This window comes from Lepidochelys kempii, chromosome 2 (assembly GCF_965140285.1).
Source record: "Lepidochelys kempii isolate rLepKem1 chromosome 2, rLepKem1.hap1, whole genome shotgun sequence".
Taxonomy (NCBI): domain Eukaryota; kingdom Metazoa; phylum Chordata; order Testudines; family Cheloniidae; genus Lepidochelys; species Lepidochelys kempii.
This window is the reverse complement of record NC_136381.1, coordinates 36,769,150-36,783,569: the sequence shown is the minus strand read 5'-3', so window position 1 is coordinate 36,783,569 and position 14,420 is coordinate 36,769,150. Positions and strand designations below refer to the sequence as shown.

Genomic DNA, 14,420 nt, shown 5'->3' with positions numbered 1-14,420 from the left:
GGTCATACAGTTTTTAATATTTTTACTTATCCATCTTGGGGGGTCGGCTTATAAACGAACGGGCTAATGAACGAGTATATACAGTACTCAGTGTCCTATTTTTTTTGTTTTCATAGCTTTAGAAGGTGGTACCTGATATAATGGCATGATTATTTTTTAGATGTATCTTTTGGGAAGCTGTGCTTCAGACAGAAATATTGTGCTGTATGACATGAGGCAATCAACTCCATTAAAGAAGGTAACTTTGTTTTCTCGCTGTTTTAATGATTTGTTCATAAAATGTTGATAGCAGTTTTGGTAATACAGCAACACTTAAGTAGCATGTTAGCATGGAGAGGCCCCAGACAGTTTGAAGTTAGTCCCTGACATAGTAAGCATTGGGGATTTTGGACCAAGTGGGAGTTCTGTGGGTGTCATCTCTTTAATTTAAACTAATCTCGGGTGTGAATTTTTGTGATTTAAGCCATGCAAAGGGTTTAAAAAGGGCCCTCTTTTCATTTCAAATTGGCTGTCATACTCTCTCTGTAATACATTGTAAATGTGTGTAAGACTGGCATAAGAGTCTTAAGGCTTGTCTACACTACCCGCCAGATTGGTGGGCAGAGATAGATCCAGCAGGAGTCGATTTATCGTGTCTAATATAGATACAATAAATCGACCACTGAGTGCTCTGCAGTCGACTCCGGTACTCCACTAGAACGAGAGGAGCCAGCGGAGTCAACGGGAGAACGTCAGCTATCGACTTACCACAGTGAAGATGCCGTGGTAAGTAGATCTAAGTATGTCGAATTCAGCTAAGCTATCACATAGCTGAAGTTGCATATCTTAGATCGACCCTGCACAATAGTGTAGACAAGCCCTTAGTTATGTTCATTTAATGTAGTGTTCCTACACGTGTGGTGTTTTTTCTTACCAGAGGGGGAGGCAAAGTAACTTTTTTTAACTCTTAAAAGACTTTCACTCAAAAAAGGAGTTCCAGTTTAGGCTGTGCTGAAAAATTGAGCTTACACATATTTACAAATGGAAATGACAAGCTTTTCTTGAGCTTGCTCGAGTTAAATGGTGTGATCGATACATTTCTAGTTAAAACTGAATAAATACTTTGTCGAATAACATTTGTATAAATTATTTTGTACACAACATGTGAGTTGTCACTTGTCTTTCCAAAAACATTTTAGGCAAACCATTAAATGTAAGATAATTCACAGTTAAGTATTTATGATCAGATAATGTGGTTATTGGGTACAAGGACTGACTCAGCTTGATGACATTTTTGCTTCTATGGGAGCGCAGTGTTCTGGCTCTTTGTTACGCACTGAGAGTCCCTATGGTGTATTATGCAGTCTGTTCCCACACAAAAAATCTGTCTTTGATGTGAGTGGGAGCCTTGTGTGGGGAAACAAGCACCAAACATCAGTAGAGCCTCAGTGATGATCCAAAATAATGTGCCTAGAAAGGCTTAACAGAACAGTATATCTGCTCTTTGATTTAAAATAAATTAATAAATTTTAAAAAATCTGACAGCAGCATAGGTCTCTTGTAAGAGAATGGAAATACTTCAAGATTTTTAGTATGTGAGAAAGTGCTTTCAGTGGGATGCAACTATAGCTCTACATTCACTCTATTCCAAGCCATCATTTATTGTTTATTTTTCATACTTAAAATAAGTTCTTAGTTCTGGTAGTATTGCTAATGTAACTGAGTGAGTGAGCTGGATTCTCCTCTGTTTCACTTATCAACAGAACTGTTGTTAAAGCTCCAGTTCCAGAACCAAATTCTGGACTCATCTTTTTCTGAAGACAATCGAGTTCCACTTCTGTATAGTTGAGGGCAGAATTTGGCCTACAAAATCTCTCATTGGTGATGATGTGTTAGCCATAACACACAGATAAATGTGAAAATAGACTTCCATGCAGTTTAAAGGAGCCTGTCAAAGTTAGGAATGTAGGCTGTGTGGAGATGTAGGAATCCCCATTCAACAATTTTCTCACTGTTCTATGCACTTCTGCATTGGTGATCTGTTGTTCTTTGGGTTACTGCCATGCAATCTTGTGAAGAGGCCCAAGGGGACCTTTGTTTAATTAAACATTTAATATATAGATAGTCTAACCACCAGTGGAAACGGAAAGCTATGCTATGAGTTGCCATAGTCCAACTATTTTAGCAATAGTAAATATAAAGCTATGATAGGAGGTAAAATTTAAAAAACCTCCACCACCTAACCCTGGCTTGCAGATGAGAAGCTTTTAAAGCAACTGTAATGAGGTGCTGTTTTCTTATAGAAAAACAGTTTAAAAAAAAAAAAAAAGGAATTCGAAACTAGAAGCACTGCTGCTGAAGAAAGATAAATGGTACACTAATGATACAATGGAAGTCTATCTGGAAGTCTTTGAAAATTATTTATTTTTAAGAGAGAAATAATCAGTAGAAAAATCTGTGCTACGTTTAAAACAAAGTGGCTGTGAATGGGTGACGAGAATGGAAAACTCGTGGCCTGATTATCAGACAAAGATGCAAGATTTATCACTTAATTAGAACTGATAACCATCCATCACACCATTATTAAATAATGATTCTGCAGTATTTATAAAAGCCTGTGTGCAATCACCCTAATCGCAGACCTTCACATAGCTAATGACTCCCTAAAAAAGAGCAAAGATCTCTTTCCTTTCAGATGTACTAGCTTTAATTTAGGAGATGAGATACCATGGCAGTGTTCAGGAGAGAACTGCAGCTGTGCAAAATAAAGCCCTTTGTTTTTCTTCTGTCTAGTGCAAAATGTTCTATTTAAGTGTGTACATTAATTTTGACAATTCTTGGTATATACATTGCCATTACTTTCTCCACTTGCATTCCATTCCACAACTGTTATATGTGGCACATATTTTTAATGCAAACCCTATAAATATAAAAAATGAATTCTATAACTTCTATAGAGTCTGCACTAAAGATAAACATAAAAATATTAGCCAACATAATTGAAAAGATATTTATTATGGGGGAGGAAGCAAACTGTTAGATGGTAAAACTTGCAGATGACACCATTATTTAGGATAGTCAAGGCCATTAAAGACTGCGAAAAACTTCATAGGGACTTAACAAATTTAGATAAATAGGCAGCATTATGGCAGACGCAATTCCAAATGCAAGGTAATCTATACTGGAAGATATTACTTGAACTACACATGAATATTCCTGGGCTCTAAATGAATTGTGACCACTTGCAGTGGAGTAGTCCTAAGGGTCATTACAGACAGCTTGAGGAAAACTTTTGCTCAATTTGTGGTAGTTAATTTAATTTAAAAAAAAATGCAAACAGTGTTCTGGTGTTTAACAAATGGGATAGAAAACAACACTGAAAGTATTAATGCCATTATATAAATCAGTAGAACACCTAATTGGAATACTCTGATCAGTTCTGGTCCCTCCCCCCCACTTGAAAACACATATGGCACAAGCAGAATGTATTCAGAAATGGTGATGAAAAGGACTACAGGTATGGAAAACCTTCCACGTGAAAAGATTGGGACCATTTTAAATGTGTAAAAAAATGAATGGTGTAGAGAAGATAGAAAGGGTAAATGGGAGCACCCATAATTCAAGAACAGGAAGACATTCAGTGAAATTAAAAAGTAACCAACTTAAAATTGTAAAAAGGCAATCATTCCTGTAGAATCTGTGGGATTCACTGCCATAAGAAATCATTGAAGTAAAGAGTTAAGTATTAAAAATTCCCCTCTATTTGAACTGCCTAGAGGACCAAAATGGTGTTCCCATTGTTTGCAATACTAATAAAAACCTTAGCTGATCAAATAGGCCAAAAACTCAATACATACTAAAGTGGGAGAGATTAGTAAAATCTCACTGTACATGGACAATGTGTGTTTGTGTTGCTTTTAATCTGCAGGTCTCCTTATTGACTCTTCATATAGGAAACCTCTAGCAAGTGTTCATGGTTTAAAAATAAACAAAACCAGTGTCCCCAAGGACTTCTTACCTGAAACTTGCCCTAGTAAAGAGTTCTGCTCATTAAATGTCTGGACATTTCTAGAATTAAAAATAGAGATCATGAAGTGGTCTCTGTTAGAAATTTAAAAGTTTCTGTAGTGGCTGTGTAAAAAATCACACCCACAGTAATTCAAATCTCTTCAAGCCCCAGGCTGAATTCTACAACTGCTGTCAGGCATAATATTAGATATGTATGGTAACATTATTGGTTCAGTTGGTGTTTTTACTTGAAAAATGTAGAATGAGTCCATGTGTGAAACAGTGGATTCAAGATATAGTAGACATCATTCCGTTGGAAAAGAGCTATTATGAAACAAGAGGTGAAGGCATAGACTTTGACCAAAACTGGCTCCTTCTGAGCGGAAGCTACCCATACTAAGACCCAAATCAAAACCAACAAATACTTAGCCACTTCTGATTCACCAGTAATACCAAATAAAAGAAAAGGAGGACTTGTGGCACCTTAGAGACTAACAAATTTATTTGAGCATAAGCTTTGGTGAGCTACAGCTCACTTCATCGGATGCATTCAGTGGAAAATACAGTGGGGAGATTTATATACATAGAGAACATGAAACAATGGGTGTTACTATACACACTGTAATGAGAGTGATCAGGTAAGGTGAGCTATTACCAGCAGGGGGACCTTTTGTAGTGATAATCAAGATGGGCCATTTCCAGCAGTTGACAAGAACATCTGAGGAACAGCAGGGGGGGGAGGAATAAACATGGGGAAATAGTTTTACTTTGGGTTACCAAAAGAAACTACAGCATTTGGTCAAGAAACTCCTTGAAAAAGCACAAGATCAAATCCGCACAGACACACCCTTGGAACCCCGACCAGGGGTATTCTATCTGCTACTCAAGATCCATAAACCTGGAAATCCTGGATGCCCCATCATCTCAGGCATTGGCATCCTGACAGCAGGATTGTCTGGCTATGTGGACTCCCTCCTCAGGCCCTACGTTACCAGCACTCCCAGCTACCACTGACTTCCTGAGGAAACTACAATCCATCGGTGATCTCCCTGAAAATGCCATGATGGATGTAGAAGCCCTCTACACCAACATTCCACACAAAAGTGGACTACAAGCCGTCAGGAACAGTATCCCCGATAATGTCACGGCAAACCTGGTGGCTGAACTTTGTGACTTTGTCCTCACCCATAACTATTTCACATTGGGGACAATGTATACCTTCAAATCAGTGGCACTGCCATGGGTACCTGAATGGCCCCACAGTATGCCAACATTTTTATGGCTGACTTAGAACAACGCTTCCTCAGCTCTTCTCCCCTAATGCCCCTACTCTACTTTCACTACATTGATGACATCTTCATCATCTGGACCCATGGAAAAGAAGCCCTTGAGGAATTCCACCATGATTTCAACAATTTCCATCCCACCAACAACCTCAGCCTGGACCAGTCCACACAAGAGATCCATTTCCTGGACACTACGGTGCTAATAAGTGATGGTCACATCAACACCACCCTATACTGGAAACCTACTGACCGCTATGCCTACCTACATACCTCCAGCTTTCATCTAGACCACACCACGCAATCCATTGTCTACAGCCAAGCTCTACGATACAACCGCATTTGCTCCAACCTCTTAGACAGAGAGAAACGCCTACAAGATCTCTATCAAGCATTCTTAAACTACAATACCCACCTGCTGATGTGAAGAAACAAATTGACAGAGCCAGAAGAGTACCCAGAAGTCACCTACTACAGAACAGGCCCAACAAAGATAATAACAGAAGGCCACTAGCCATCACCTTCAGCCCCCAACTAAAACCTCTCCAATGCATCATCAAGGATCTACAACCTATCCTGAAGGACGACCCATCACTCTCCCAGATCTTGGGAGACAGGCCAGTCTTTGCTTACAGACAGCCCCCCAACCTGAAGCAAATACTCACCATCATCCACACACCCCACAACAGAACCACTAACCCAGGAACCTATCCTTGCAACAAAGCCCGTTGCCAACTGTGTCCACATATCTATTCAGGGGACACCATCATAGGGCCTGATCACATCAGCCACACTATCAGAGGCTCGTTCACCTGCACATCTACCAATGTGATATATGCCATCATGTGCCAGCAATGCCCCTCTGCCATGTACATTGGCCAAACTGGACAGTCTCTACGTAAAAGAATAAATGGACACAAATCAGACGTCAAGAATTATAATGTTCAAAAACCAGTTGGAGAACACTTCAGTCTCTTTGGTCACTCGATTACAGACCTAAAAGTGGCAATTCTTCAACAAAAAAACTTCAAAAACAAACTCCAACTAGAGACTGCTGAATTGGAATTAATTTGTAAACTGGATACAGTTAACTTAGGCTTAAATAGAGACTGGGAGTGGATGGGTCATTACACAAAGTAAAACTATTTCCCCATGTTTATTCCCCCGCCCCGCCCCCTGCTGTTCCTCAGACGTTCTTGTCAACTGCTGGAAATGGCCAACCTTGATTATCACTACAAAAGGTTCCCCCCCCCCCCCCCCTTCTGGTAATAGCTCACCTTACCTGATCACTCTCGTTACAGTGTGTATGGTAACACCCATTGTTTCATGTTCTCTATGTATATAAATCTCCCCACTGTATTTTCCACTGAATGCATCCGGCGAAGTGAGCTGTAGCTCACGAAAGCTTATGCTCAGATAAATTGGTTAGTCTCTAAGGTGCCACAAGTCCTCCTTTTTCTTTTTGCGGATACAGACTAACACGGCTGCTACTCTGAAACCTATAATACCAAATAGTTAATTTTTGCCAAAATTTAAATTTAGAATATTGATCATATATGTAATAAAACTTGGCTATAAATTTATTTTTGTGGCTTTGGTGTAAGCCGTGCAGTGTTCACTTACTGTTAACTAGTTTAAAATGAAATTTTCATCCACGTATAATAAGCTGAGAGAGAGAGTTGAGTAGAATAAAGATTAAATACAAAACTTTGGCTAGGATTAGAGTTGACGACAGTCTGTTTGAATTTCTCACTTATTAATAACTTCTGTGTCGTTATCCATCTAATATGTGGCAGGAAGAATCACTGTGTGCAAATAACTCTCTTGATATGCTAGTTGGAAGCTCCTCCACACCTCAGGAGAGACCAGAGCTACTCTGTTAATAGATGACAGATGATTTTTTTTTCTCCTCCCCCAACAATTCCCCAGCTGTCATTACAATTACCGGACTCCTCTTCAGGGTGGGAGAATAGAACATATGGCTTCCTAATACCTTTCATCTAATCGACTATTAGCAAAATGTGTGGGTTGTCTTACTAGGGTAGTTGTCAGCTCCATCTCGACTACTTTAAGATGAAGCTGTTTTTTTCTGTGGCCCGTCTGGTTTTCACAAGTTCAGGATGCAAAATTCCTGACTCATGAAGCAACTTACTGCCAGTGGTACAGGTCCCATTTTTACTTAGGGCTTGTCTACACTACCCGCCGAATCGGTGGGCAGTGATCAATCCAGCAGGAGGTCAATTTATCACGTCTAGAACAGACGTGATAAATCAACCACTGAGCACTCTCCTGTCGACTTCGGTACGCCAGCAGAACAAGGGAGTGCAAGTGGAGTCAATGGGAGAGCATCTGCTGTTGATATACTTCAGTGAAGACACCACGGTAAGTAGATCTAAGTACGTTGACTTCAGCTAAGCTATTCACATAGCTGAAGTTGCGTATCTTAGATTTACCCTGCGCAGTAGTGTAGACAAGCCCTTAGTATATCTGTGGTATTATACTAACTACACCCACCCAAAAACTGCTAGGCACTTCTCAAAGCAGACCAGATATCATCTTCGCCTGAGGAATTAATAAACAATAATTTCTGACATAGTAAGAAGATAACAGCTGGGGTGGGGCATAGTTGCAGACAGGACAGGGGCAGTATTAATTTTAAATGTGGTTACTTAGCAAAGACTAATTCATTGCATCATCCATCAAAGATATCTTTTAAAAAAATAAATATATCAAATAGATAAGTAGATTTGAAAGGTTCCTGTTGGTGTTATGGAAGAAATGGACCTTCAGGGGAGATGTAAAAGTAGCTTGGTGTACCAGCTCAGGAATGATATTCCCTGGGTAAAGGGCAGCATGGCATGGCATAAAGCCCTTGTTACATGACATGTCTCCACAGAGAACTTAATTGCAGCATAATCTGAAGGAAAGACCTCATAATTTGGGACAGGAAGTCCTGAGTCCTAATCCTTGCACTGCCACTGAAATGCTCTGTGGCCTTGGGTATGTCACTTCACCCTTCTGCCTCAGTTTCTACATCTGTAGAATGGAGTTGTTTACCTGCTTCCCGGAGGTGTTGGGAGATTTGGTGTGTGTATGTGGAGAATGGCCACTATTTATTACTTATAGCAATGTAGTTATATGTATTTTTTCTCAGGTTATCTTGGACATGAGGACAAATACGCTCTGTTGGAACCCCATGGAAGCTTTTATTTTCACTTCAGCAAATGAGGACCACAAGTAAGCATGCTATCGCTTTTTGTGATCCCTGTTAGTTTACTTACCTAAATCTTATTTATTCATCCTTATTCTACAGTATTTTTATAAAATCACTTCACATTTTATATTTGAGTCACTTAAGTAAATGACTAATTAGAAAATTCTAGGTTTGTTGGATATAAAACTTGTATTAAGTAGCAGACCACTCTTTCTACATGAATCAATAGCTGGAATTAATACATTGTCTTTTACTAAAAATTAGCCACCATTTTGTTCTCTAAGGGCCTAGTGAAGCAGTCCTTCTTTGGCCTTAAAGTCAATGAGAGTGTTTGAAAGACCTCATGACCTACCTTTGCAAGACCAAAGATAGTGCTACTAAGGAGGGCTGTAGTACTATGTACCCACCAGCTACTGTTGTACTCCCAACTAGTTTTCTCAAACTAAATCTGCTGTTCATATAGTTACAAGGTCTATGTGTCCTTGATATGCCTGTGTCACTTATCTGCACTGAAAGTTATGCATAATCATCAAAATCAGAGTAACTATTTCTGTAGGAGGAGGAAATGGGAATATAAGATGACAGCTCTTTGGTCACCATTTTAGCTCACAATAAGAAAAAGTGAATTGATGTAAGTGTAACCTACAATGGCACTTGGAAATTAAACACCATTGATCCAGCCACAAGAGCAATGAAAGTGCTTATTTACTTGCCAGCTATCATGAATCCTGGCATAGTGTGCTAATCAGCTATTTTGGCATGAACATTTCTTTTTAAAAAAATAAAAAGCCTCTTGATTTTTTTTTTTTCCCCACAAAAGGTTTTAGTACTTAACCTTTGCTAGCTCTTCCTGTCTCCTAAAGCACTTTTTTGGGGGAGATGGCATTGGCCACTTGAACAGTCAACCTAATGTTGGAAAAAAGCCTTCTCTCTCTCTAATGGTGTTTAAACCCAGAAGCACTCAGGATACACTTCATACCTTTCTTTCCAAGGAGCCAGTGGTCCAAAAACAGAGATCACCGCTTTCTTCTATAATACATTAATATAGTGACTCTTCTTGAGGATACTCTTCCAAAGAACTGGTAACTGGCTATGTCGTTGAAAAGGGGAATACACTGGATGCTCTGTTTATTCCTTATTTGCGTGATGGGAAAAGTAAAGCCTCCTAAGCAGTTTAGTACAACTCATAGCTTGTAGCACCACTGAAGTGATCAAAACTTTATGAAGTTGGCAACCACTATTAATTCCTCTAATTTGTGTTTAAAAAAAATAGTTTAAAAAAAAGTAACATACTTGTGTACTGTTGTATATCTTCAACACATTGTACAAGCATTAGTTAATTAAACGGAGTAGCAGGTGCGAGTGGGAGAAGGAGGTCCTGCATTCTGAAGGAGATTGGGTCCCTTCCCCATTCTCCAAGCAGGCAAGGATTTCCCTGTAAGCTCCTACTGGGAAAACCTCTGGAGTTGGCTGGCCTGCCTTCAGTGAAGATGCTACTACACCAACGGGAAAGCTTCTCCTTTTGGCGCAGTTAATCCACCTCTGCAAGAGGCAGTAACTGTGTTGATGGGAGAAGCCCTCCTATCGACATAGCCCTGTCCACACCAGGAGTTAGGTTGGATTAACTCCGTGGCTCAGGGGTTTGGATTTTTACACCCCTGACTTAGTTATACTGATGTAAGTTTATAGTGTAGACCTGACTTTAATGAGGGCAGTGTAGCGGAGAAGAGAGGGTGACAGGCAGGGCAAAGGGTGTGCCAAATGGAATCTGAGAAACACTCAGCAGTTGTAGATGGTACATTTTGAGGCTGGAGGTGGGAGGAATGAAGGAGGAAGATGGGGTAGCTTATGAAGCAGGTTGAGCCAGAGAACCAAAAACAGGCTGAGGGAGAAGTAGAGTAAAGGAGACCCACTTTTCCTGTACAAACAGGGAAGGAATCCTAACTCTAGCAATACAGCTAAACTTACCAGCTAGTATGTGTTCTGTACCTTTTTTCAAGTCCTACGATTCTTTTCATGCTTTATTAGCGGTTGTCTGACTTGAAATAAACAGTTTTAGGTCCTAGGATCTAAAAGCTGAGCTTTATGGGTGCATATAATCACGTACTTCAAAGAAATGTATGGTGATATAACATGCGTTTGATAATTCAGTTCATTTGGAAATTGGTATATGAAAAGCATGAATCTTTTTCACATAAGTGTTTATATGAGATGGTATTTAAAGCATGGTGCCTTCTTTTAATTAGCAAATTTCTTTTACAGCTTATATACATTTGATATGCGTTTTCTTGAGTCACCTGTAATGGTTCACATTGATCATGTGTCTGCAGTTCTTGATGTGGATTACTCCCCCACTGGGAAAGAATTTGTGTCTGCCAGCTTTGATAAATCTATTCGCATTTTTCCTGTAGACAAAGGTCACAGCAGGTCAGTGATTTTTTTTTCCTTTCCCCAAATCTATCTCTTAGGTCTCCTTCCCCCCCCCACCCCCCAAAATACTTAGCTCTCTCATTAACCTATATAATCAATAGATTCCCATTGCATGCCTATAGGGTCTCATCATATGAATAAATGTAAATACTAAATCACTGTCTAAATTTTTATTAAATATATTAGAGTAAAACTACTATTTAATGAGCAGTGAATTTTGTGTTCTAGTTTTGAGTTAAAATTATAAGTGGAATCCAGGATTGAAATTTCTCTAGCCTGTTAAATCATTTTTTTTCTCCTCTTACTGATATTTCTGGTACTAAGGTGCCAAGGACAGAAGTAGTAATCTAAGTGAAACATTGACCATTTCATATAGAACAGGGGATAGATACACTCCTTGTTTCATGATGTGATGTCCTTTGGGAAGGCAGCCGAATGTTACTTCCCTGTCAAGCAATATATCTTGTTACAAACACACCTTTGATTTCTGCTGTCACCTCAGACCTCTCTTGACACTATTGCTTTCCAAATATGTCTTAGATTGAATATTAGTTCTGAATTATTATTCCTAGATGTATTAGTTTGCATTTGTCCATTTTATCTCATTTTATTTCCTGCCTTTATTTCTGATCTGTGTAGGTCCCTTTGTATATCTCTGTCACCACTGATGTGTACAACACCTACAGTTTTGTAGCATTTGTCTTTTTATGGGCTGTTTTTTCTCCTCCTTTTGAATGATTACATACAACAGGATGTAAAAGATTCCTGTGGAAACATTCTGGACACTTCGCTGATCTAATTAATTTTCACTTATTATCTTTTTGTTCATGTTTCTCTAACCGGGTTTTATCCATGTGACAATGTTTATATCCACCACAGTTTGAATTATTTTTTTCATGTAAGATTTCATAAGCATATTAAGTACTACACTAAAGTTTAGATTTCATCGACTGTGCACTCCCTTCATTATTTTTTCAATTTGATCAAAATCAAAGAAAATGATCAGATTTGTCTGGCATTATTTGTTCTCCATAAACCTGTACTGTTTGTTTGTGTCTGGTTCCATTATTCTCTACTGTTGTAGGTTCTTCCAGTTTTTTATTCTTGCTGCTTTATTTCACTGGAAGACTTGCCAAATAGCATTTGCAAGACTTGCTCTTTTTCTTAAAAGATGCCTTTTCTCAAAAATAGTTGCCAGTGGTTTAAGTTTATTAATTATTTCCTCTAGGATGTTAGAATGCATATTAATCAGACCGGCTGATTGTGTGGAGTCCATTTTATTATTGACAGCTTCCTTAGTGTCCTCTCCAAACTGTTCATATGCCCCTTTGTCTTATTAAAGGCCAACTTTTTTTTCCTGAGTCCTTAATAATTGATCTACAAAACTTTTAGTTTTCCTTCAATCCTGGAATTGTGTCGCAGATACCTACTGTAGTTCCTTGACTATTTTTTATTTTTGTATTGCTAAGCAAAGTGGTAGCTGTTCCTCTTATGTCGATCAGATAACTATTTTAATTGTTTTTTGTAAATATTTTTGATCCATAGAAGGGGAAAAGAGGTAGAACTGTGTAGCGCTGAAGGGGGGAAGAGGGAAAGCGTAAGTGCAAACTACCAGGAAGCTTGCCAAAAAGAAGCCTGAGCTGATGGTATCCACTTGTGTATCCAGATGTATTTTGGGGGGGGGGGGGGTGTTTGTCCCTGGTGCACTAGTAGCTCTGAGAACTGAACGACTTGACTTAAGCACATCTTTAAACCAGGACCACAATCTTGTCACAGTTAATTCAGAGACTTTATTCGCAGTCAGGTGGGTTAGGAACTCGTTCTCTTTGTTTTTAAGGAAAGCTTAAATTTGAAACTTGAAACTGTAGGGAAGACACAGACCTGATTATTCCTCTTTGGGGTATGGAGGGAACGTGCCTTTTTGGGTATGTCAATAGTGCAAGTGAAGGTGTGGTTGTAGCATGAGCAGGCATACCTGTGCTGTTTTAATTTAGCGAGCATGGGTAACTGTGACAGGGTAGATGTGGTAGTACGGGCTTCAGCACAGCTAGATGCCTAGTACAAGCCCGCCAGGGAACCTGTGTACATACTCTGGTTGCTAGCCTACGCTGAAGCCTGTGCCACCATATCTACACTATAGTTATTACCTTTGCTAGCTAAATTAAAACTAACAGTAGATTGTCTACCCATCACACTTTCACTTATAGTGTAGACATACCCTAAGTGGGGAGGGGAGTCTTTGTGGAAGACCTTACATGTTATGAGGAAGCTGTAAACACTCGCATTGGTATTCCAAAGTTCAGCCTTGAAGGCACATACCCTCAAAGGTACACACAACTCCCATTGTACACAGATATGAAAAGGCAGAATTTATGGCCGGATTCTAAGCTGATGTAAATTGGTGTATTTCTTTTGAAGTTTATGGAGCTATGTCTGTTTACACCAGGTGAGGTTGTAGCCCCTGACAGATGATACTAACTAACTCTCTATAGTTCTTGACTTGTTTTACAAGACCAGTAGTTTGGACTTTAATGGAGGCAGCCTGATCCAGTGTATTGGATGCTGCAATAAGACAAAAGACCTAGGCATATTCTTGGCTCTGCAATTGCTTTCCTATGTAACCAGATAAAATCACTTAACTTGTGTGTGCCTTAGGGCTTATCTATATATGGAGTTATTCAGGACTAGCTCCATGTGTCCTCTTATTCCATAATAAGTGTGCCTTGGTTTTATTTAGCTTAGCCCAGTGGATTAAGCTAAACAGCAAAAAAAGGCACTTTTCCTTTGGAATAAGTGTGCGCAGAAATGGAATTGGCCAGGAATAGTTTTTGTGCTTTTAAATCATACCCTAACTTAATCTGAATTAATTTTCAAGTGTACATAAGCCTGTATTTTGCCAACTCTAAAATAGCAGTAATGATACTTGGTCACCACTGTAATGTATTTTGGGCTTGATCTAAAGTCCACTGCGGTCACTAGATACACCCCACCCCCTCATGTTTGTGTAAAAGGCACTATATGTGCTAATTATCTGTTAAAACTATTTTCTGTCTGGTTTAGTAATCGAATATCGATTTAAATAATACAAAAATTAAAGTTTAAAACATGAAGTTTGATTAAACTAAAAATGTTCTAAACTTTAGAACATTGGTAAATATATAAGACGTAGTAAATTTTTGTTTATTTATGTAGCTGACACCAAGTTATTGCTTTACGTGAATGTTATTGATCCACTTGTTTGCGTGGTAAATATTGAATGAAATCCAAATAGGAGTTTGTTTTAAATAGTGATTTAAATATAACATTTAGAAGCATTCACTCATAATTTAACTGAAAAATTCAGTTTGTTGAACACACGAATGAAGCATTTCTGAAGGTCAGTGCAAATTTATTTTTCAAATATTGCTAGCATTGTTGAACAAAAGGTTGATGTATTGTCTATCTGCAGAAATTATTAGTTATTGGTTTAAAAGCAACATTACTGTTCTAAATCCTTCACCTGCTTG

At 38.8% G+C, this 14,420-nt stretch overlaps 1 protein-coding gene across 2 annotated transcripts in view; it reads left to right on the top strand.

The window, feature by feature from the left end:
• DCAF13 (DDB1 and CUL4 associated factor 13) overlaps positions 1 to 14,420 on the top strand; it is a 42,973-nt gene that overhangs the window by 12,903 nt on the left and 15,650 nt on the right. For both annotated transcript variants that reach the window (XM_073330392.1, XM_073330394.1), the window contains 3 exons: positions 161 to 238; positions 8,425 to 8,507; positions 10,747 to 10,911. In XM_073330392.1, the coding sequence (XP_073186493.1) occupies positions 161 to 238; positions 8,425 to 8,507; positions 10,747 to 10,911 (326 nt within the window). The remainder of the gene's footprint in view (positions 1 to 160; positions 239 to 8,424; positions 8,508 to 10,746; positions 10,912 to 14,420) is intronic.